This window comes from Pelmatolapia mariae, linkage group LG1 (genome assembly GCF_036321145.2).
Source record: "Pelmatolapia mariae isolate MD_Pm_ZW linkage group LG1, Pm_UMD_F_2, whole genome shotgun sequence".
Lineage (NCBI taxonomy): Eukaryota > Metazoa > Chordata > Actinopteri > Cichliformes > Cichlidae > Pelmatolapia > Pelmatolapia mariae.
Window position 1 is genome coordinate 10,350,659 of NC_086227.1, and position 24,591 is coordinate 10,375,249.

Consider the following 24,591-nt stretch of genomic DNA (forward strand, 5'->3'; position numbering starts at 1 on the left):
GGAAAAAGGTGATTTAAGTGACTTTGAACGTGGCATGGTTGTTGGTGTTGGTCGGAGCAGTCATCTCTAGGGTTTACAGAGGATGGTTGTTAAAACAGAAAATATCCAGTAAGCAGCAGTTCTCTGGATGAAAATGTCTTGTTGATGACAGAAGAATGGACCGACTTGTTTAGTGACTTAAACAAGCACCCTTTATAACCAAAGAATGCACAAAACAGCACTGAAGACCACACCAGGTACCAATTCTGTCAGCTGACAGGAAACCGAGGCTACAACTTGCACCACTTGAAGACTGGGAAAGAGTTGCAATATTCAACATTGATGAGAAGCTGACAAATCTGCAGCAACTGAGTGATGCCATCAGGTCAGCATGAACCAGAATCTGTAATGAGCGTTTCCAGCACCTTGTTGATTCTGTGAAGAATGAAAGCAGCTCTGAAGACATAAGGGGGGTTCAGCCCTGTGGTAGTAAGCTGTACCTAGCAAACTGTCCAGTGAGTATACTCTTGCTTTTCTCCTTTATTCACAAACACAGAGCTTTGTTACCTGTCTTTGAGCACCTTCTATCCCATACGCTCCAGTGGATGTATCAGGAGCACTATGGGGTTCAGTGTCTTGACTAAGCACCTTTTGATACAGCCTTTAGGAGCTGAAGATCAAACCTAACCTTCCAAATTGGTGGACAACCCACTTTACCTCCTGAGCCACAGCTGTCATGGCAACCACCACTCTGATTAAGTTACTTTGAGCAGCAGTTCTTTAGTGCTTTTTGTGATGGCTATAAACCGATCGAGTCCCCATAAGCAGTTTGATATTTATTCAGTAGCTGCCCCGCTCACCCACTGCTGTTAGTGGAAACAGATCTGTACTGTGATGAGACATGCGTACAGGTGATGGTTCGTTCTCTGGCAGCCCAGATGGGTGCTTAAAATGTTTTGCATTCTCCTGCAGACTTCATGCTGGCATTTTTGTGGTGTTTGCATCTTTGTTACTCAGCCACTGTTTGCAGCTATGGTGGACCCATCACACGCACAAAGTAGAAGAAAAATCAGTCATGATCAAGATATGGATGGAAACACTTCTTTTGATGAGAGCCTAAGGTCTTCATTTGCTTCTTTAAAACAATATGAACTTAGTTTTTTAAGAAAAGGTTTCAGCAACTAGCACCACCTGTTGCCACTTCCCTTGTTTACAGGATGATGAGCACACAGAGCTTTGTTTGGGACATCTTTATTATATTGCCAAAGCTGTACATATTTTATAAATACTTTTTGAATACTGGAATAGTTACACCTTCCATCTCATTTCATTTTTCCTTCTCTTTACAGCTATCAGATTTCACAGCAACAGAGATGAGTTGTAATAATCCAGTTTAAAAAAAAAAAAAAGGTTAACTCAAGCAGAAAATTCTCAGATCAGTTTTGCAGATGCTTCAGATTAAGTTCTGTCATTTATTAACAGCATCTTCTCCACACTCAGATTTCCTTTTGCACAGTTAAATTCCTTAAAAATACAAGCATGTCAGGATCAAAATAACATCTTCCAGCCTTACAGCTGTACTGATATATTGCTGATCTAGAGAAAAGTGTTCACCACATTCACACACACGCACTCTCACTGTGAAAGTAAACGAGCCAGCGATGGGACCAGACACGACATAAAGACTCGATCGTCTCCTTGGAGATCAGGTGACCACAGATGGCATCTTCAGCGCGTCTCAAGGGTCAGTCACAGGAGGAAGAACTGCTGCTGTGGGTTTGGTTTCTCCACGCCCCATCAGTCAATTATGCAGCTCCTACACTGGTTTCGGCTTCTCTAGTGAATATTTGTGTTTTCAGTCGCGCAGGAATAATTCCAGCATGGATGTTACACTGTTACTAAAAATGCCTTCTTTTCCCCACTACTTTTTATTGGTGTTTCATTAAGTACCAGCGTGTAGCTCCAGTGTTTGTACCACAGATATGGAAATATCTACAATTATGTCTCTATATTATCACCCACCACTGAATGTTTTAATGACTTACATACTTGTATTTATGGTCAAGAGAAGGAAAAAAAATTGCAGAGGTTTTGAAACATCTGTTGTTTAAAGTGGGCACACAAACAGCTCACATGTGTACCATCAAAGACATTTTCCACTGCCTTTAGTAGCTCATTATCCATGCAGCCTTTGCCTACAATTAAAAGCTGTGAGAAGACGGTGACATTTACGCCGGCATCCCCGCTGCCTGCTGTGACATCGCTGATTGGGGTGGGGTTTGTTAGCACCCACAGAGAGCGACACAGCAGCAGTCCTTTGCACCGACTGACCTGTGATCACCTTTTAAAACTAAATGCTCGTGTCACACTGAAGTCGTAATATTCAATCGATCGATGTGTACTATAGAAAAACAAACTCGTTCTTACATTCGTCACCCTGTGAAAGCCAGTTCACTCGAGAAAACCTGGCTCTGGCAATGGCTAACTACTTTTTAAGTATTGCACATCTAGCAAATTAACATTTGTAACATTTTGTTTTCCAGAAATGTACAGTCAATATATGTATATATTAAATAAATACTATATATAGAAATATATATAATATTTATTTGTCATCCTTATAGTAACATGCAATTGATAACAGCAGACCACAGACGAGAAATTTTACAGTAGAACTAGAACAGTAATTGAGCCCGGTGGGCCGGGCTAGGGCAAGAGTACACATCTGAGAACACTCACAGTATTTTAGGGTTCAAACACCATAACAAAGCGTTTACATGCGGTGCTCTGGTGCAGTATACAGTAGCATTTTCAGCATGGAACATCCCGCACTACACGACGGTCTCTGGTTGTTGGACCAACTGGGACAGACTGGACCTTTACAGTAACCACATATCACAGAATAAGTCATACAGTCATATGGAGATGGGCAGGAGAGGGCAGGAAGCTACGCTGTACGTCGAGGCTGTGCGCGGGACCTGCAAGCACTCAGTGCCTCGGGGTTGGGGGGTGATGGGGTAGTGCAGCCCTCACATCACATACGAGTAAAAACTGTTGGGTCCTGCTAGCAGGAACAAGGAGCAAAACTTTCACCAGGAGCAGAGGAGCTCTGGGGGGAGCAACTTTTCCAGAGTAATGGAGCGGGCAAACATTTAGCTAGTTTGGGAAGAACATCTGGGCAACAGCGGTGAAGAGCTGGAAGTATTTACATGACATCACAGACCAAACATGTCTACACAATTGGATCTAAAAAGGGTCTCGGGTTTGTATATACACAGGAGGAGAGCGCGGGAGTTGTGTGCTTAGAGTGAAGTTGGGGATTGTCGAGTCTGTGGTTTTAGGAGCCGAGATGCCATTTTCAAGTAGAGAGAGGCACGCCGGGGATGAGGGAGAGAGGGAAGGGGAGGAGAGCGTGGGGTGTAGACTAGCTAGGAAGGGGTCTCGGTGACAGCATCTTGGGTTTTCCTTCCGCCTCCTTCCCCTTGACTGCCGCCACGTACGAGAAAAGGCAGAGGACCGAGTAACAGATCTGATGTGCCTGCAGAGGAGGAACAAACATGAGGAAGTGAGAGGGAACCACCTGCGTGCAGTTATTAATAATACAATGAACAAAGCTGGATAAGAGGCTCCTGTCAGTCTATATATTGTGGGGTATTTCAAGGCACTCTGTCAATCATTTGCCACTAATGATGGTATGATGCGCTTTTTACAAATGCTTCAGTTTTATTTGTGCTACGATCTGGGATCGTGATACAAGTTCCTGCCGCTGGCTGGTGGCAGGAAACCACTAATCAGCGTAGCAACTTAACGAGCAGTTAAAAAAAAAAAAAAAAAAGAAGTACAAAATCACAAATCTTTAAATGTCCCTGCACTTCTTTATTAAGAAGCACTATTTGACCTTTAACCTGAAGGCTCATCATGCTATGGCCTGTGGGAAATGTGTCACTTTTTGACACATTATCAAGAAATGTCATGGTGGGGTTTTAGAACTGCTAAAACATCCTCATTTTCTGAGCAAAAAAGAAGCTACAGCACTGCAGTGTGGTGGTTTGACAAGAAGCAGCGTTGAGCCACAGATACAGTGGGGCAAAAAAGTATTTAGTCAGCCACCGATTGTGCAAGTGCCCCCACCTAAAATGATGACAGAGGCCAGTAATTTGCACCAGAGGTACACGTCAACTGTGAGAGACAGAATGTGAAAAAAAAAATCCATGAATACACATGGTAGGATTTGTAAAGAATTTATTCGTAAATCAGGGTGGCAAATAAGTATTTGGTCAATAACAAAAATACAACTCAATACTTGATGTGATGTTTTGGGGCTGTCGCCGAGCAACACGGACTTTCAACTCCCGCCAGAGATTTTCTATGGGGTTGAGGTCTGGAGACTGGCTAGGCCACTCCAGGACTTTCAAATGCTTCTTACGGAGCCACTCCTTTGTTGCCCGGGCGGTGTGTTTTGGATCATTGTCATGTTGGAAGACCCAGCCGCGTTTCATCTTCAAAGTTCTCACTGATGGAAGGAGGTTTTGGCTCAAAATCTCACGATACATGGCCCCATTCATTCTGTCCTTAACACGGATCAGTCGTCCTGTCCCCTTGGCAGAAAAACAGCCCCATAGCATGATGTTTCCACCCCCATGCTTCACAGTAGGTATGGTGTTCTTGGGATGCAACTCAGTATTCTTCGTCCTCCAAACACGACGAGTTGAGTTTATACCAAAAAGTTCTACTTTGGTTTCATCTGACCACATGACATTCTCCCAATCCTCTGCTGTATCATCCATGTGCTCTCTGGCAAACTTCAGACGGGCCTGGACATGCACTGGCTTCAGCAGCGGAACACGTCTGGCACTGCGGGATCTGATTCCCTGCCGTTTTAGTGTGTTACTGATGGTGACCTTTGTTACTTTGGTCCCAGCTCTCTGCAGGTCATTCACCAGGTCCCCCCGTGTGGTTCTGGGATCTTTGCTCACCGTTCTCATGATCATTTTGACCCCACGAGATGAGATCTTGCGTGGAGCCCCAGATCATGGGAGATTATCAGTGGTCTTGTATGTCTTCCATTTTCTGATGATTGCTCCCACAGTTGATTTTTTCACACCAAGCTGCTTGCCTATTGTAGATTCACTCTTCCCAGCCTGGTGCAGGTCTACAATACTTTTCCTGGTGTCCTTCGAGAGCTCTTTGGTCTTGGCCATGGCGGAGTTTGGAGTCTGACTGTTTGAGGCTGTGGACAGGTGTCTTTTATACAGATGATGAGTTCGAACAGGTGCCATTCATACAGGTAACGAGTGGGGGACAGAAAAGCGTCTTACAGAAGACGTTACAGGTCTGTGGGAGCCAGGGATTTTCCATGTTTGAGGTGACCAAATACTTATTTGCCACCCTGATTTACGGATAAATTCTTTACAAATCCTACCATGTGTATTCATGGATTTTTTTTTCACATTCTGTCTCTCACAGTTGACGTGTACCTCTGGTGCAAATTACTGGCCTCTGTCATCATTTTAGGTGGGGGCACTTGCACAGTCGGTGGCTGACTAAATACTTTTTTGCCCCACTGTACATGGAAGCGGGCATCTTTAAACGTTATATAACCTCAGGTGATGTCACTCTGCTGTTTACCTCTTGAACAGTGGTTAAAATGCAATTTTCTTGTGTTAAAAGAACCTGTTTAATACTATAAAACTAAGAAAAACTCTAATCAACACAGAGCCACCGAGGCAGGTCTTTCACTTGTGTCAGCATACTGTCGAAATGAAAACCAAAGGCGTTTTCAGACCAGAGCTCTACAGACGCCCTGAGGGTAAGTGCCCACTGGGGAGCTCGCCCTGAGAACTACGTTTACCTTCAGGGCTTTTTCCTGTTTGCATTTGCACCACCAGAGTGCACACTGATATGATGTAACGTCCAGCTGCATGCCAAAATTCCTGATATATTCACTGTCAAAACTCTGAACCTTATGGTACTTTCTTCTCTCACATATAACTTTAATAAAGCCTGGATTTTACTGTCAGCCCATTTCTCTCTATTTTGTTCCATTTTTAGAGTTAACTGTTCTGCTCTGAGACCAATCACCGTACATTCACATCACTCAAAGGCTGCTCTTGTGCTGGAGAGTACATACCCTGCAGCGGAAACTCGAGTCCACAAAAATATCTTCTATAAACTTTGAGAGTTCCTGCTTCATGTGGTGCAGACGCACAGAAAAAAGTCAGTTCTTTGACTCCAAGAGTTCTAAGAACTATGAAATGAACTCTGGTCTGAAAGCACCTTAAGTTAGGCGCTTTTATTTAAGGAACATTTCTGCTGTGTCCATCTTGTCACTGGCATTCAGCAGTCACATAGCTGTATGTATTCATGATTTGAGATAAAGGAAGAGAGGACTCACCATCGGGGTCTTGTACTTGTGGATCACCACTTCTTTAGTTTCAGGAACTACGCCAGTGCAAGAGACAAAACAGAAAATTCAAAGGCAGCAGAAACCTCAATGAGTTCATGTTTGAGAGCTTTTGGGAGGGGGGCGGGCAGGTGGTTATAGGGTTGGACTTTCAACAAGGTGTAAAATGAGATGTGGGCCAAGAAAAGTTCATCATAAAGGTCAATTAAAGATCAGATTGAGGGGCAGAAGGGGCTGTCTACTTTTAGCTTAGATAAAATTCAATTGTGAAATCCTGCTCATGTTGTGTTTCCTTATTGTGACTAATGAACTGATCAAATGTTCTCCGTCTTCAAATAAGAAAGCAAAATGTTAAATTTGAGCTTGGGTTGGTTGGTGAGACGTTCATGGCCCACATGATGAACAAATACGAGCACAAATGTCATAACAAGAGAGTTTGTGACCAAGAAGGCCGCAAAGTTAATATATGAAAAAACAAACAATAAAAAGGACGACCTCCCCAAGCCCTTCCAGCCAGTGAACTCAAAGTTAAACATCGCAGAAGAGTCGATACAAGAGGCCAAAATCCTTCGACCCGGACCACGTCGCTGTCCACGGGACAGGCTGACTTTTCATTAGTAACTGAAACCATAGCAGAGATGGAAAGGCTGAGATCTGGACAGGTGAAAGGGCTGAGAAATCCTCAACCCCCACAAACTAACTGTCCCAAGATCTCCGCTTGCTGAGATACAGATGGTCAGAGAGTGATGACCACGTGAGTGATGGAGTCTGGGGTGATCTCCGAAATGAATCAGAAGCAAGTGATGGAAGAAGCAGAGGAAAAATTAGCGGTACAGAAAAGGGGAAAGAGAGGAAGGAGGGAAGAAAAAAAATCTATGAAAAGGACGGAGTGAGGAAATATTCTGCACAGGTTTAGTTTCAATAAGAAAGGAGAAAGGTGACGACACTTTACCTGCTGGAGAATGAAGGTTTTCATAGTGGCAAAGATGAGGGCAACATTACAAAAGCAGCACAGAGACACGACAGTAACCCAGCCAGGCGCTCGACGTCTGAGCAAGTTTAAGAGCTACAGCTACTGCTCACCATTCAGTCAGACATTTGCATTTTCCATGAAACTTAACAGGAACCCACTAACTGTGTGACGCATCTCAGTTCGGACAGAATCCTCATACTTGAGCTGTACTTTCAGCTGCTCCCTGAAGTAGGGGGTCGCACAGCGGATGGATCAGTGTGACTGATTTGGCACAGATTTTAGACCAGATGCCCTTCGTGACGCAACCCTCCCATTCATCTGGCACTACGAGTACACTAGCTTGTGACCCCCTGAGGCTGGGTCTGTGTCTCCTCCGTAGGCAAACGTGTTAGCCACTACACCATCCTACTAATGAGACTAAATGTCTTCCTCTTCGTGTATCAGGCACGATGCAGTATCGACCGCTTTTAAAGACATTCAGACTCTGCTGCTCTCTTCCCTCAGGCTGACTCAACATGGAACAGTTTAAACCAGGCAGAAAAAATAAATGGTTTAAGATCTGAAAAAGGTTAAAGTCTTATTGAAAAGGTGGCAGCACGAATTCTAGTAACAACTTATCCAATTCAGGGCTAGAACACATCACTGCTGTCATGGAGGACAGGCTGCCATTTAGCTACGAGGGGACTAGTGTTACTTGAGAGATTTAGATCTATTTATGGCTTTTGTCAACAAATGAAAACCATAATATGAGCAAAATGCCCTTAATGCTCACCTATTTCCAAGCAATATAAGCTTTGATTATGCCGTTTCTGGAAAATCAGTTAATATGATGCTTTAAAGGGGACCTTGTCCTTATTTTCTGCAGATTTTGTGTGTGTATATATATATGTTAATACTACAGTGGTGGATTCTCATTTGAAAAATGTGCAATATTTTAAATATATAGAACCAAAATCAGAGCATTCAGACTAGTTTGAGAGCAAATATCTTTATACTGTGAGCAGAGCCACTCTACTCCCACGCTGTCCAAACCTGCTGTTTGTGGGTAGCAGCGAATCACAGAAAGCTGGCTTAAAGTAAATAGGAAGTGTGCTAAAATGAGACTAAACTGCTTGCACCATAATCTAGTATAAGATCAATGAGGATTACTAAATGTTTGAAAGCTGCTCTATTAGACTCCAACATAAAAATGGAATTGGAAACAAGCAGAACAGGTCCCCTTTAATCTACACAAACTGGCATAGCTATTTATGATACACATTTCAGCATTCCTTCTCTACACTGCGCACACCATTTCTCACAAACTTTGTCTTTTTATTACCTTGCTCTAAACCTCAACACTTGCATATGACTAAGCGCAAACCACACCCTCGAAATAATGCATGACTCACTTAATCGCCTGCAGACGTCAGTGTCTCAATGCTCCAGAGGAGAGCGGCTATCCAATTTAGTGAACCCTTATTAGCTTTCATCAATACATTTGCCGTGAAGCTGAGTTACTGCCGTGCCGAGTACAGGCCTAGAATCAATAGATGGTGTAATTACCAAATTCCTCCAGGACAAAGACTCCCTTCACTGTATTGCACTTTTTAATGTGACTCAGCTCTATGAAAACCTAAAAACAAACAAAAAACAAAACAAAACAAGACAGAACATTATTAACTCAACAACACTGGATGGTGAACACGTCATATTTAAAGAATTATCCATGTTTAAACTTGTTTTATTCAGTGTGAAAGGTCAAAATAAAAGGCTACACATGGAATGCAAGCTTTGAACGGCTAAGAAAGGAAAAGAAAAAGCACACTATGAGAAATTTTCCATGATCAAACGCATACATGGGCAATGAGGAGAAGCTCAACGCTGATTCAACGTGGCTCATCAATGAAATGAATCAGAACTGGGACAGTTTTGTCATGTTTGGTGTAAACAGCATAGATACTTTTAAAAAAATGTTTTCTTTATGCTCAAAGATGCAATACGGCCCATATGATGCATACATGGAAGTTCCATATAAAATGTAGACAAGGACACAAAATTAGTTGCCATACAGCTACAACAGGAAAGAAAAAAGGTAGAGAAAACAAAAGGAACCGAATAAGATGTAACTGCTAATAAGCAAACACAGCAGAGGTTGTGTACCTTCCGCTCCTTGCAGGGGGAGAGAGCATGGGAGAGAAATGGTTTGGATTATTATCGGACAGAAGAGCACAAACACTCGACGACACTCTGAGAGGGCACTGTCCACAGGAGCCTCGTACAGATTCAAATCAAAAATCCAGCTAAGTGGTTACAAGAGCCAATATGATTTAAAGAAAAAAAAATCCATCACCAGAGGACTCAGTCCCCAAAAAACTACTAGGAAATAGGAAAGAAAAAAAAAACGAAAACGACAAAAAAAAAGAAAAGAAAAAAAGAGAGAAGACTAGAGGTTTGACTAGGGTATTAAGAACTGGATTCACCTCTGTTTTCCTGGACTTTAAACATCTCAGTTCCCCCCCAGAGCCCTCCATGCCTCCTCCTCCAGCAACAAGGGCTGGCACCAACGCCACTTGCTCACACAGCAGAACAAATAAATGAGGGTAGTTACTGATGGACAATAAATCCCACTATGTGCAGGATGCCTCCTCTGATACATCTCACTGCAGAGGGACCCAACAAGGTGGACGCTCACTACACTGCTTAGTTTTCAGTTAGTCTTCTTGACCCCAACATGATCTATGAGGACGTTTATTGAGCTGATGCAAATACTGTGCATGGAAATTTTTAATTAATCATGTTGTATTTGGGATTAGTAATAGTGGTCTGTTGAAATATGACAGAGCTACTGGAATTATATACTACTAGTTTGATATTATTAGTCACATTAGGTGAAAAAAAAAAAAACTATTAAAATACACATGATTGTTAGTTTTGACAATGGACTGTATTTAAAAGATGGAAAAAGCCTTTAGGCTTTAAAAAAAATACCAAGATGGTCATTTTGAATCTTGGCATTTCAAAAATTATGTGGCTCTGTTAAAAAACAAAAACAAAAAAAACTTCAAAACTATCATCTGATATTCCACAAGTTTTCCAAAAATAGAGTTACTCAGCATATAGGGAATTTTTTCCACAATGTACTGAATAATATGAGGGGAGTATATATATTAAAAACTACCACTTATACCTAGAATCAGAGTAATTTTGAACCCCACAGCTCAATATTAGCACACCTGACTGTGTAGCAAAACAAAGTTTACACACATTTTGATGTGAAAGCTGCTACACCATGAGCCAAAGCTAGCTAGATGTGATTGATGGATAAAAATCCCTCTAAACACATACAGACTGAAGAAGATGAATAATTAGTGCAGGACTGAATGGGTCGTTGATGGGATGTTGAGCAGAGGTACTGCAAGTCAGAGCGGGGTAGTGTACGACTGTGCAGAGCAGCGGGGAAACCAGTAGCTGAACTGAGTCAGGAGTGTGGAGAACAGGTAATTGGAAGGGTTTCAGGCCTGAGAAGGAGAGTTGGGGGGGTGAAGGGTGGCAGACCGATGTGGAGCAGTGTGGACGATGAAGGAGGTTAACTAGGTTCTAGTGTTAAACCTGCAGTTTTTCTAATGGCCACCAGGGGCTGTTTCCTCTGGCTGCAAAACCAACTGAATATGTAAAAGTTAAGTGGAAAACAGTCCCATTTCTCACTTGATCTATGATCTCATATATTTTCTGATTACTTTATTGTCTCAATTGTTCGTTTCAGTTCTTATTTAACACAAAATTAAACGTATTTTGCTAATTAGTGTCCCATAAAGTATTAAAGCAGGCTATGATTTAAGGTGCCTGTCAGTTCCTTGGTTGGATCTACTCGTCATGTCTGGTTTCAAAGAAATCAAGGTGCCAAGGGCCAAAATGTTCAAGTCGACACTTCATAAACAGGGTCTACAATATCACAGTGGCTATATCCGTCTTTAATATACAGTCTATGATTGCTGACCAGCCAAACATTTACACACACATATATATCTACAGTCAATAGTTTGCATACACTAGGTTGTTTCTTTATTTTTGGTTATTTTCCACATTTTATCTCTACTGTGATTTGTGAATAATTACTGTAGAGTTATTCACTGACCAACAGTAAGTTGAGCTCGTTTTGCTATAGTACTGTGCTGTCCACCAAATATGTGTATCTTGGGTATACCTTACCTTTCTACTACATAATTGTTCAAGAGAAATCATTAATAGCTCACTGAGAGGAAAACTAAATCATAATCTTCTTTCTTGTTTAGACTAACTTTTAAGACATTTACATTTTCCAAAACACTTGGGAGTTTCAAAGAGTTTAATTTTGTGTAATTTTGCATCAGTTTTTTATTACATTCAGTTAATGAGAAATATGCATGCCCTCACTATGCCCTAAAATTTTGACTGGTATTGTATTGGGCACCATCATGAATTAAAACTAAATAGAACAAAGTTCCTCATTTTGAGTACTGATATACAGTACTATCCCAAAAACTTGGGTTTGGGCATTTTGCTTCCAATTAATCACAACATCCAAAATATAACAAGGTACAATTAAGTCTTTTGCATAATACTGCAGTGCATGTAATTAAAATGGGAGAAATTTATGCGGTAACAGAAAAATTATATTTCAGTTTTTGGGGGGTGGAAAGTGGGTCCAATTACACGTCTCTGCAGTGTGATGGACCATCCAAATTACCCAGAACACCATTGCTGCAGAATTGTTTAAAAGGAGAAAAAAAAAACAAACAAACAAAAAAACGCAGGACCTTGGGTGAACTGATGTCAGGTTAAAGATAGTGGGTATCTAACGATGAACACTTCTTCCCCTAATTTGTATTATTCAGCATAGTTCAATCAGAGCTACACATTTTAAATGAACCTGTGGAAACACAGCACCAAACTATCGCTACTGCTCAGACATGAAGACAACACATGAAGATGTTCAAGGGGTCCAAACTTAAAATCAAAAGTTGCTATAAAATAGCCAATTATTAATGAAAAGTCTTTTCTCAAGGTCATCCGTCTTACCACTGTTGAACGTCACTCTTACACACACACAGATTAACATCTCCTCCCACACAGTAACTCAACATGAAGTCTGAGCACCACAGATGTCAAAAGAAACTTGTGTGGAAGGATGGGTTCATTTTTTGGCAAAGGCATGCACACAAATAAACTCTCACACACACACAAACAAACAAAACAAAACACAGTGAAACTGGGGGGGCAAATCCAAAAAAAGCAAAAGCACAAACAGGAATTCTTCCTCTATGGGAAAAACAGGTATGAGTAGATGCCAATCAAATGTGTTGTAAAGATTTTCTTAGTGATAGAGGAAGACGTCACACGATGAAAGGAAATGATTCAGAGGCAAACACGAGAGACGAGCGGAGAGGGTGGACAGAAGGACGATGAAGTCTGAACCATCATGAGTGATTCTACATTGTCATGCCCTTCTGTGAGATGAGACGCAGTTTCTTTGCAGTAGAACTGGTCTCTTACCTGGCTGTGCATGAATTTAAGGTTGATTCCCTCCAGTGTGACCTGCAGTAGTCCACCTTCACCAGTCTTCATGTCCTGGACGGGGAACTCGCCGCCCAGTTCGGGACCTGAAGGATGGACACAGGAACAGGAATGTCTGAAAGCTTGTCACATGTTCTTCTTACCTTAAACAAACTGAAAGTACTTGGAAATTTCAAAACTGCAGCAGTGCTTTATTAAACTTTAGGTCTGTCCATGTTTTGTGTTATTATCAACATATCTTTATCTATGCAATACTGACTGCTCTAAAATATTTAATTAATCAAAATAAAATACTATTTCTCCTACTCAACAATCAAACTCTCAAAAGAAACAATGTCCATGTTTAAGAGAATAATGAATGAAATAAAATGCAAAAAGGAGCCTGTGGTTGCTCTAGCTCACTCCATACCTGGTTTAATGCTTTGCTGTCTTGCTGCAGCTCTTTCCATACTGTCTTTAACACAGTAGTAGAGTTCGCGACACTGGAAAGCAATCAGAAAGTTATTTGATTTTAGAATCTTCTTAAGTCAATTTAACACAAGAGATGCAGACACAAGAAGCCTCTGACCTTTTTGGTATAGAACTTATTCAGCTGCGTCTCTTGGCCGTTGCGTCTCCAGAGACACAGCACCTTGGTCTTGGGGCAGTAGGTCATGTTGATGAGTTTCTCGTACCACCAGCGTTCATAAACGGTACCGATGTTGCTGCGCAGGACTATGCAGTCATCGCAAACCTGGAACAATAACGCACAAGTAAAATAAGCATACTTTTTCTATGTTCAGGAAAGTTTCAGACACTCTGAAACCATTTAATATTTTACAAAAATATCCTTTGCTACAACCTTTGCGTTATGCTACAGGCACACTGGTGAAAACAGTGGTTTAAGACCACAGCATGACCTAAAATTACTGCGATTGTGTAATGAGTTTCCAATCTCAGCTATGAAATGGTTACGTCAAAGACAGGGACTAAATCTGCAACCACTCATGGTTGCCATCTTCTAGGCAACTTTAGTGCGCCAGTTTGGCAATGAGACTCAATCTGCTATTGGTTGGAGGTCAAGTCGGCAGTTACACGAACTCCATTTATAATAATGTGAAAATTACAAATCTGTTGCTGTTTGCATACACAGAAATTCACATCATCTACTTACATTAAGAGTCTAGCCAGAACCTCAACCATCTGAAATTACTTCACAAATAGTGACACAGTTGCTGCAGTACAGCAATTTAACTGCAAAATAATATAGGCACTCTGCAAACTTGCTTTTATCTAGGACTATAACTAGAATACAACCAGTGTAACAGCTGAGTCCCCTGCTGCAAAGAGATACACAATCTGTCTGAGTTTGATACAATCAGACCAAGTCAGAAAATGATTGTTTGGAGATCAGTTGTTCCCAACAGGCAACCTGTGCAATTGCCTTGGGATTGAAAGTGCTTGTCCGGAGGTTGAAGGCGGTTACGTGCTCAACCTGTGAGCAAAAAGTTGCAACTAGTAATCAATCTGACAATCTGGATAACCACAAATTCTTCCTAGTCACAAGCAGATTGCCCTCCTATTTTTACTCTAGTGTCACCGAGTCATTAGGGAGACGATACACATAAAATGCAGACTTTGCATACCTCCATGAAAAAGATGTCTCCTGTAGTATCAGTGCCAGCATGAACAACAAATGTTTGTTTCTTGATGTGACGGCTTCCGCTGGGTCTGATGGACAGCTCTCGGCCGTTCTGCAAATGTAGTTCAGCACATATTTCATCAAAACAATGAACTGAATTTGAACTGGGTGAAATAAAACTAATACAAATTTTTACCATTTGAGCCAGTTTGTCAAGTATCTCGTTGATCTCTTGGCTATACGTGAGGCCGATGTGGGACTTGCCCATCAGGCGCCTCACTTTCTTCCTGATGTCATTTTTGTTCACCTACATGAAAACAAACAAACAAACACAAAAATCCAAGGTTGAGATATTCACAGGGAAACAAAAATTTGTGTATATTAACAAACAGTTTTACTGTGCTTTGAATGAACTGACAAAAAGCACTCCGTACTTTCATCATTAGCATGTATGCAATCATGTTGTGCAGCAGGGTGGCCAAAAGTCTGTCTTCATCATCCTCCAGGCGCTTACGGTCATGTTCTCCCAGTGACAGGTATCTATGTTGACATGCAACATAGAAGAACGTATTCACAGTCCACAATGAGTTCCATGGAGTAGATATGAAAAAGGTGATGCAACATAGTGAAAAAAAACAAGACCAAGAAAAGGAAAAAAAAAAGCATATGAAAATTAACATAAATCACACTGGCTGAACTAAAACAATGGCCATGTGGAACCTTTCAATCATCTCCTGAGGTCCTTGGTCCATGCCCATGCCCTCACGCTCCAACATAACAGCATCTAAGAAGGCATCCTCCCAGAACTGCAACTGGTCCCAAAGTGTGGAGCGCTCCTTACCTAGAAACATCAAGAAGACAGATGAAGCTCCCAAAATTTGAAAATCTTCTTTGTCTGCACCTTGGCTGGTAACATATTAACACAAACTACACCACATGCAGTCACAAGTGCAAGCTCTTTCAAAGACTTACATACATTTCTATAACAGGAAAAAATATGCGTGTATCAGGGTCTGATACATGCTGGTCGTTAACACATCTTACACACAGTAAGGTTTACTGGAACATTTGGATGAGCATAATTAAGCGCACATCAAAACAGGTCCAATGAAAACTAAACCAAAATGGTTTAGTTAAAACACACACACACACACACACACACACACACACACACACACACACACACACACACACACACACACAGCAGGTATAGTGTTGTCTGCTGCGGCTTTTAAGTGCCGTTTTTGTAACCTTTCCAAAATAACAAGTTAGTGGAGCTTTTTTCCCCCCCTTTAGCCTCAAATTAGTTGCTTTCACTTTCCATTACATCATTTTTTCTCACCCCTATTACAATGTGGTAATTGGTCACTAGGAATCTTGACATTTAACAGTATCACTCACCAGCTGGTTGTTTGAGTGTGTTCAGCTGGTAATTACATCTCTAACAGCACTTAAAGGTAACACTCATCCAGTGTGCAAACCCATGAAATGTTAGGCTGTTAGGTTAAAATAAAAGTTAGAGGGAAAATGTTTGTGAAGAGAAAAATCAAAGAAACATTAACTAAAAGCTCCTAGTTTAACTGTGATCTTCCTGTGAGACATCCTCCTATTGCTTACATGCTCTACCCCTCTGTATGTTTAACACAGATGTGCAAGGAAAAATGAAAACCCCACAGAGATTAAACACAGAGCTAGCTGGGGTGAACCGTGGATACGCTCCACAAACACAAAGGAATTAAAGGGCAAAGGCAAGAGATCAGCCCTACTTAGTGAAAAGGTTTCCATGGCAGCATCCTCTAGTTGATCCCAAACGGAGCTCTTATCACGGCCTGGAAGAATTCCCCATGAGGAGCAGCAGGAGGGAAAAAAAGCAGCAAAAGCAGGAGGGGGTTAGGCGAAGAGGTGAGTAGGTTTAATGGCAACAACAAAAGCGGAGCGAGTCGAAACCCACACGAGAGGAACAAAAACAAGGAGAAATGGACAAAGCAAGCCCAGATATTCACAGATCTAGAACTTGGCTGGCTTGTTATTTTATAAACAGCACTCAAGGAGATGAGCCACTATCTTAAGTTCTTACTTTAGTTTGTGTAACAAAACAGAATGTCAGAGTCACAAATATATATCTGTATATGCTTTGCTATAAAGTCACCAAAATCTTAACCAAATGTATATCTATGGAGATTTTGGACTCCATTGAGTCCAAAGTCAACAGCACTCTGAACCACCATGATGAAAGCATCAAATGAGGGAATGTTCTTTGGAGGAGTGATGTCTGAGCCTTCAGTGGCGTTCCAGACACTTGAAGAATCAATGGAGAACACTGAAACTGTTATACTGGCATGTAGTGGGCTACTACTATTATTACAATTGTCTTTACAGTTTATTTTATTTTTTAGACAAAACAAAACAGCTTTTAACCTTTAGCTGTAGTTTACTTTGTAGGTTTGTAGCATTTAACATTACATAATTCTAAATCATCACATGTCTGACTTCTGCTTTACTCTATTATAAGCAACTCCCAAATTAGTGAAAGTTCACTGTGATTACATTAACTGGCAAACCAAATTAGGAAGTTGCGTAAGTTAAAGTAAGTAAGGGGTAACTGAAAGTGCTGCCGTCTTTACTTTAGTGGAAGGACCAATTTTAACCCTGGAGAACCCATGGGGTCAAATTTGACCCCATGGTTTCCCTAGAAAACCAATGGGGTCGGCTCTGACCCCATGGGTTCTCCAGGGTTAAGTTGTTAGTACAGCAACAAAGAACAATCTGCGGAAGCAGAAGAGAAGAGGTCCAAGTTTGTTTTGTTGGGGTTTTTTTTTTTTTAGAAACATGGGAAAGCAAGTTTTTACCAAGCATCAGCTGTTGGAGCAAACTGTAAGAGAAAGCCTTAGAACAAGAGAGCAGGAGCCTACCCAGCAGGCCTTCGAAAAGATAAATCCTCATACTGGTGTCCTCGATGGGCTGTGCAGGCAGCGCCTTTGCCAAGGCAGGTAAATGATCTTTTACACCAGGTTTCAGAGTGTGGGTCTTCCCCTTTGGAAAAAAGACAAAGTGAATCAGAAGTTATTGCAATCACCCCAAATATGTTCGCAAATGTGCAAATATAGAAAACTAGCTTAAATTCATTTAAATACTTTGACACCATTCGAGTTTTAGCGCAACACGAACACTGAATTGCTGGAAGCTGTAGGTTTCCTTAGTTTAATCTTAGTTAAAGAAACAAAACAAACTATTTTCCACTTCAACTTTTTCAGGTTTTAACCTCTACTGGTTGTAACTGAACTGCAACTGAACCTTGAAATCCCACCAAGGCCCAGTACCTTTTGTGAAGCGTTCACTTATTTTAACCTGTGAAGTCACTAACACATTTCTCCAACAGTGACTCCTTTACTTACAAACACTGAGCTGGTGGCTGGGTTGGTTTCAATCTCGCTGTCAGAAAGAGTCCCCCTGGACTGAGTTAAATGAGGGGCGGTTCTCCCGCCAAGGCCATCGCCTGCTGTGCTGCTCAGATCACTGTCAGCTCCGAGAGTCTCTCCAGAGCTATTGCTTATCTACAAAGTAAGAACCAAGGTGTAAGAACAATACAGAAGTGGGGAAGGTTTATTCTTGGGAGTATCTACTTACTAAAAAACATTTTTTTAAAAAAAAAGCAAAATCACGAAAAATAAATTAAACAGTTATACAACATATTCCTCATCTTAACCCAGAACTTCACCAGTTTTAAAAACCACCTTTAGCAGATATACCTTGAAATAATGTTTTTTTTTTCTGTGTAATTTTATCAACCTCTCACATTGTAGAAGAATTTTGGCCAAAACACACTTCTTTACTCTGATACTGCTGTTTCTGTTCATTGAGGTTTATGTGCATTTCTCCTATGCACAGCTCTCATAAGGACCAACCACATCATTTCAATCATAGTGAGGTCTGGGCTTCAACTGGTCCATTGCAACATCTTAATTCTTTTCTTTTTCAGCTGTTCTGCTGTAGATTCACTGCTGTGCTTGGGATCATTGTCCTGCTGCTCTACAAGCTTTAGCTGTAGAACCAATAGCCTCAGATTTGACTCTATGGTATTCAGTGACTGTGAGGTGCCCATTTTTATTCTTCTTAACATCACTGTATGATGACTACATGTTTTTAAATGGTTGCACTCTTTGAGAATGACATCTGCATCATTTTTATATAATTACTTTTGTTCATGGAGAGGCTGAAAACTCATCATCTAAGGACATTTGGCATTTTCAGTCTTCACTAAATCTATAACCTAGCAACAGCAACGTCACAGCCCTCAGAGGACTGGTTTGTTTGATTACAGCTAACAATATGCTAACACATACCACCCACATTTCTTGCTTTTTTTTTAAATTACTTTGTAGGTGTAATAAACAGAAATTTAGTGACTAATATCTGAGTTGGCCATGCCCTACCACTGTGCTGGCCTCTGAGTCCTGGCTGGTGCTTCTTGTCAGGATCGGTGGCTCTGAGCTTGCTACAGATTCTGTGTCACTCTTCTGTAACCCAAAAGAAAAAACAATACAGTGGTATTTTTATATGTAATGGTATTTTTAAGGGAAGCAGTTTTATGACATTTAAGGAGCAACATCAAAACTTGAATACTGCAAGAATTACAGGCTCTGGCAAAAACATATACAAAGGCTGGGGAATTGGATTGAACTATTAAGCTTTGATTTTTAAACCTAGTTTAATCTTCTCTCTGCTTCACACAGGTTTTCGCACAGAGCTGCATATACAAACCTGAGATCCAGATGTTACACTCAGGCCACTATCAGCACTGATTTGGGACTTCTTCTCCTCTGCATCTGTCACCTGGGGGCGCTGCTGCTTTGCTCCTTCTGACCCTGCAAAATAGGCATGATTATAAGCACATTTTCATGAAGACAACTACGCTGCCTTCTTACCTTATTCAGAGCCGCCTCACTCAAAGCCAGCACAGCACAGCGACACTGACGCTACATCCATCTGAAGCCTCAATTTAAACACTGCATTGCACTTGTGCACAGCAAAGCATACAGTATAACACTAGCTTATCAAATAAGTTTGGTATCAAAGACTTGGTGCCTTAACCTGACTCTAGCTGAAAAATACTGTAAGAATAAGACAAAATAATAATTACTGAATCTTAAAAAAAAAAAAAAGTTATTTAATTATTTTATTTTTATCTTTCCATATAAAATACTGGTGTTATAATGAAAAAAAAAAACAGCTTAAGTTGTTCAAGACCAGACAGAGAAAAGACAGAAGGGGCAAGCAGAGTGCAGTAAAATTGGGAAAAAGTTACAAATGAAAACAAAACTGCCAGAGCGTGTGACATTACGTCTCAGTCAATGCTGCAAATGTGGCCCAAGTTACACCAAAAACAGACACAGGCAGTTAGGCATGCAGACAAACTGATGGACGGTAAAGGAGACATTTTCTGTTTCAAGTGTGATTTGCAATTTGTTCCGTCACCTCCGCAGGTGCAGATGGTGACAAGTACATCCTGACCCTTCCTTTTCCTTTTTCATTTCCCCCCCTGGGATTTTGTGACATTTAACTTTTCTAACATTTCATAAGGCTTTTAAGTGTACCTGTGAAATATTGGCTGCAAACACACAGTTTACAGCAAGCCACTTGAAACTGGAAAGAATACAGTTAAAAGAGGAGGACAGGGCAGCAGGTATTCATATCTGTTCATCATAATGCATGTTTGCAAGGAAAAAGAAACACACTGGTAAAACAAAATGACATATTGCTGGAGCTAAAGCCAGTAACTAAAATGAAATTCCCTTTTTTTTTTTAAATGTCAATTAAGTTCCACAAGATTTTGGAAACAGTCTTATTAAACACAGCATGGCATTTTTGAAAATAAAAGGCTTTCTTTTCCCTAAAACTATTGTATTTGTGTAAAATGCTTTAGCCTTAATTATGTTATAGAAAAAAACAGCCTGATACACATTTTATTTGTAAGAGTAAAATCAAGACCTGTGTGACTATATTTCTTGGGTTATTCTCCTTCATTTCTTTTTTATTTATTCATGTATAAAAGATCCTGGTAAGTTTGAAAAGGTAGACAGAAGGCGGCAGGAAAAAAAGGTCAGCAGCTGAACACCCTAATCCTTTTTTTGTTGGGTTTTTTTTTGGTGTGTGAAAAGTCTCTTACTCTGTTGTTTTTCCATAGCTTTTTGCTTATCCTGGTGCTTGCTCCACAATTCTACCCAAGATGCATTGCAAGCAAGGAGAGAAAGACAGAGAGAGAGTCAGAGAGCTGGTTGAAAAGGCATGTATGGTGGATGAGCATTAAAATCAAAAGCAAAACAAAGTAAGCATTGAAAATCTGTCAATATTGACGGGAGGTATTTTGTAATGTTTGCATGTAGCTCTGCTTTCATCTGGAACATTTTAAAAAATAGAAAAAGAACTGTTATTTTTTTTTACATTGAATCCATCATGTGTAACAGCTACTAAGAGAACATTACAACACACCCGTAGTTCCTGGCACAAAGTCCTGGAGAGCCACACAGTGACGTCAGAATGAGCTTTTGCTCTAATTACAGGCCACTGATTTGCATTTATTGCATTTGTCTGGCTCTCCAGAGCACAAGTAAGACAGCAAGAGAGAGAGATCAGGAGATAGAAAGAGAGTGGGGGAGAGAGAGAGAGAGAGAGAGAGAGATGGTTGATTTGGAAAAGAGCATGGGATGAGGTTGAGAGGCCGATTAGCCAGCATGTGAAATGGAGCAGTTGCAGAAGCCAGGATGCAAGTCTCACAGCTTTCTGTAGAATTGAAGGTGCAGCTTCTAACAAGAAAAGAAGGGGGTATGGGTAGGAGAGGCGTCAGGGTGGTTTAGCTGAGAAAGTCCCCTGTATACAGACCCAGAATAACTTTTGGAAATTGAAATCCTGAAGAGATTATTAAAGATTTTTCCAGTTACTTCCATCTGGACCAATAGAAAAGCTTCTTAGGTGACATTTGCATTCTTACTGGGACTGTTTACTGGGGAGTGATTCTTCCACCCTCCATGCTGAGAGCAAAGGGAGCTGCTATTTTCTACAGCACGCCTTGCAGAAAACCTGCAGTGAGGGCAGTCTCGACTACTGATGCGCATACCTCTGGTTTCCCTCATCCACTACTGCAGATTTACGTATTGGAAGACCAAAACAATGACATGCATTCAAGGTGCCAAGAGGCTAACGACAGAACTCTGGGAAGGAGGCAAACAGGGGCACAGATGTTTAAGGGAAGGGAGACAAGCACACGCAGTCCAGGCTGAAAGACAGGGATATATTCCAGACACTTTGCAAGGCTTTCATCATGTCTGCAACCAAGGCCTCATTCTGAATTTGAATTTTGAAAATCATTTAAGCAGAACATTATTGTTATTATTGTTGTTTTGTTTTTTTAGTTTGGCTGCCCACTCTTGCGATTATTTTTAGTCAAGATGTGTGGAATATTATTGCCCTGCAAGAATCTGAGTCTGGGACAAGTGAGGGGATCTTTCTTTGAGACGGCTGGAGGAGGGGAGGGAGACTGGTATTAAGGGTGATGAGCTTGTAGGGGGAGGGGATTTTTACAGTGCACATGCAACCGGGCTGGAGTGGTGTACACACCAATCGAGGCAATAAAGTTCTCCTCATTCAGACTCCGGGTATCAAAATGGTGGGCTCCTTTGCCCGTTGTGTGGTGTGGCAGCTGCAGGTGGGGAATATTCAGAAGGCCCTGAGGTCTGGCAGTCTCCATACGACCAGAAGGACTCTCTTTACTCCCTGGGCTGCCAGCACTGTCTGTGGGGCTTCGCTTGCGCTTTTCTGGGTCTACCGAGTTACGGAAATTAAGGGGCCAAAAACAGAGGTCATCAAAATTACAGAAAAACAAAATAAGCGGAGGGTTAAACTGGGAATCGATTAAAAGTAAGAAAAAAATCACACTTTTAGTGCTTCGAAGTCTAACATGCAACACAAAGCTTAATATAAACAGTGCAAAGACGGACAAGTGTTAGTAGCACAGGCTCGCTGCCGTTACACTCCTCAGCACAAAGAATCTTAAACAAGCTGAGAAAAGTAAAAAAAAAAAAAATCCCCTAACTCACTCATTTCCACTCTTCCGTGTTAAACGCATGAGACATACCTTTGGTTTGATAATGTGTACGTGCTATTTCCAGCAGGCTGAATACACTGGCCATTCCCCCGAGGCCTGCATTAGTGTAGGAGTGCTCCAGACTGGAAACGGTGCACTTCAAGATGTCCAACATGCCTTTGTACACCTTTCTGTTCACCTCCTGGAAACAAAACACAGTAACATGGTTTCTACTGAAAAACTGAATAGAAAAATACAAACAACACTACAAGCTTCCATGGTCAAAGGCTATCATTTCAAAACCTTAAACAAGTCTCAGTTATTAAAGGCAAACAATACCTTGAACAAGTCCCAGATAGGAAACACTTCATATATAATCATATATAATCTCATGGAATTATTATTCCAATAGTTATATTCTGTTATATAACTATAACAGAATATAACTTATAGTTATATTCCCAAAGTTCACTGTTCTTCTAAGTGTTTATCCACAACAAAAACATGCAGATAAGTTGCTCTCGAAAATCTTGTGTGATGGAAGCAGCTGCAGGAAGCCAACAGTGTGACCATCACTCAAACTCAAAGAGTACCAACCAGGGATGGGTGGAGAGGGCAGAAAGTATACCATAATGTTATAAATTAATGTATGTATACATTATGGGGGGCTAGAGTCCTAGCCCCCCATTCTTTTGTCACTTTTTGCAGCGATTATGTTTCAAACGAAATAACGACCGCTAGTGAAAAAGGAGAAGAAATCCTACAGCCAAGCACTTTTACCAGATAAGTGCTTTAACATGCTGCAGAGTGGTGGAACTGTGGTTAGCTTATTTTGTTGCATCTGTATATGCAAAAGCCTGGCAGGTTGACATCAAACACAGCAGAGCCTTAGAATACTGTTTCAGAACTTCCTTCTATATTGTTCTGGCTCAATACTGGACCAATTCCAAATGTCTAAGTCCAGATTAATCATTTAGACCAAACAAAATGGGAAAATATAGCCCAGGTTTAAAAATACTCCTGGTACAGGCAAGCGCTGTCATGGAGTAATGAATAAGAACAAAGATCTCACCACATCCCGAATGATCTCCTGCCTGGCGTCTTCCTCCGACTGGACGGCTCTGTTCAGCTTACTCAGCACAAACACACGAAGCTGCTCGTTCTCCAACAGGCGGCGCACCTTTTTCATATTGAGCCAGCCCACTCCCTGACCATCCAGAACACTCTGCACTACTTCCTTAAGGAACTGCTGGTTCTCACTGAATGGACATAACACAGGTTCAGTCACACTAAACACAGCAATTACACAACAATTAAAATGCATCCAATCTGTAGCCTTTAGCTTAACAAATACAAAAGAATTAAGAAACACTTGCAAATCTACGCTTTAATCTAAAATCGTTTACTACCTCGTGTTGTTTACCCGGCCCTGAGGAGAGGGCGATTCTCTTTTCACAGTCGGACTGTGTTTGATCACTGAAGACTTCTGGTCAACAAGTGCTCGAGGTGCGCGTGCGCCTGGAAGAACAACCATGACAATTATGTTTCTAAAACATCACAAAATAATAACACACATAAACTACAAACTACAAGCTCGCTACACAGAGGAGCACTGGATTAGACTCACACAAAGGCACTTGCTAAACAGGAATTGTAATCCGGGGGAAAAAAAAATAAAAAAAATAAAACAGCTTTCAAATCAGATTTTTATAAGATTCAACATCAGATAGGAAAGAAAGCAGTTTACATCACTTTGTGAAGAGGACAAACACTGAAGGTTATCTACTGCTGAACACACAAATTACTGGCGTTGCTAGAGTCTATTATTACAACAGGAGAAGTGAAGGACAAATCAAACAGGGACATGGTGCAGACACTCTTCTTCTCTTGCTCTCTACACACAAACACACACAGGAGTCCTAATGGTGCTCTTGGTGGTGGCATCACACATTAGCAGAATAGTGATTTGAGGTCAGTGGGAGGACAGTGTGTAGCAAAGC

The 24,591-nt window shown here is 41.1% G+C and overlaps 1 protein-coding gene across 27 annotated transcripts in view; it reads right to left on the reverse strand.

Moving 5' to 3' along the window:
• Window positions 1-1,220: 1,220 nt before the first annotated feature.
• The window catches only part of madd (MAP-kinase activating death domain), a 49,044-nt gene continuing 25,673 nt past the window's right edge, over window positions 1,221-24,591 (reverse strand). For 10 of the 27 annotated variants that reach the window (XM_063471378.1, XM_063471332.1, XM_063471394.1 and 7 more), the window contains 20 exons: window positions 24,001-24,109; window positions 23,664-23,850; window positions 22,643-22,793; window positions 22,126-22,329; window positions 20,678-20,728; window positions 19,273-19,376; window positions 18,945-19,028; window positions 17,907-18,065; window positions 17,424-17,544; window positions 16,278-16,340; window positions 15,232-15,352; window positions 14,946-15,051; window positions 14,708-14,818; window positions 14,516-14,623; window positions 13,459-13,623; window positions 13,300-13,372; window positions 12,870-12,976; window positions 8,901-8,970; window positions 6,374-6,420; window positions 1,221-3,517 (listed from right to left, as the gene is read on the reverse strand). In XM_063471378.1, coding sequence (XP_063327448.1) covers window positions 3,404-3,517; window positions 6,374-6,420; window positions 8,901-8,970; window positions 12,870-12,976; window positions 13,300-13,372; window positions 13,459-13,623; window positions 14,516-14,623; window positions 14,708-14,818; window positions 14,946-15,051; window positions 15,232-15,352; window positions 16,278-16,340; window positions 17,424-17,544; window positions 17,907-18,065; window positions 18,945-19,028; window positions 19,273-19,376; window positions 20,678-20,728; window positions 22,126-22,329; window positions 22,643-22,793; window positions 23,664-23,850; window positions 24,001-24,109 — 2,255 coding nt within the window. In that variant the 3' untranslated portion in view covers window positions 1,221-3,403. The remainder of the gene's footprint in view (window positions 3,518-6,373; window positions 6,421-8,900; window positions 8,971-12,869; window positions 12,977-13,299; window positions 13,373-13,458; window positions 13,624-14,515; window positions 14,624-14,707; window positions 14,819-14,945; window positions 15,052-15,231; window positions 15,353-16,277; window positions 16,341-17,423; window positions 17,545-17,906; window positions 18,066-18,944; window positions 19,029-19,272; window positions 19,377-20,677; window positions 20,729-22,125; window positions 22,330-22,642; window positions 22,794-23,663; window positions 23,851-24,000; window positions 24,110-24,591) is intronic. The other 17 variants (XM_063471350.1, XM_063471475.1, XM_063471460.1 and 14 more) reach the window with 9 other exon arrangements.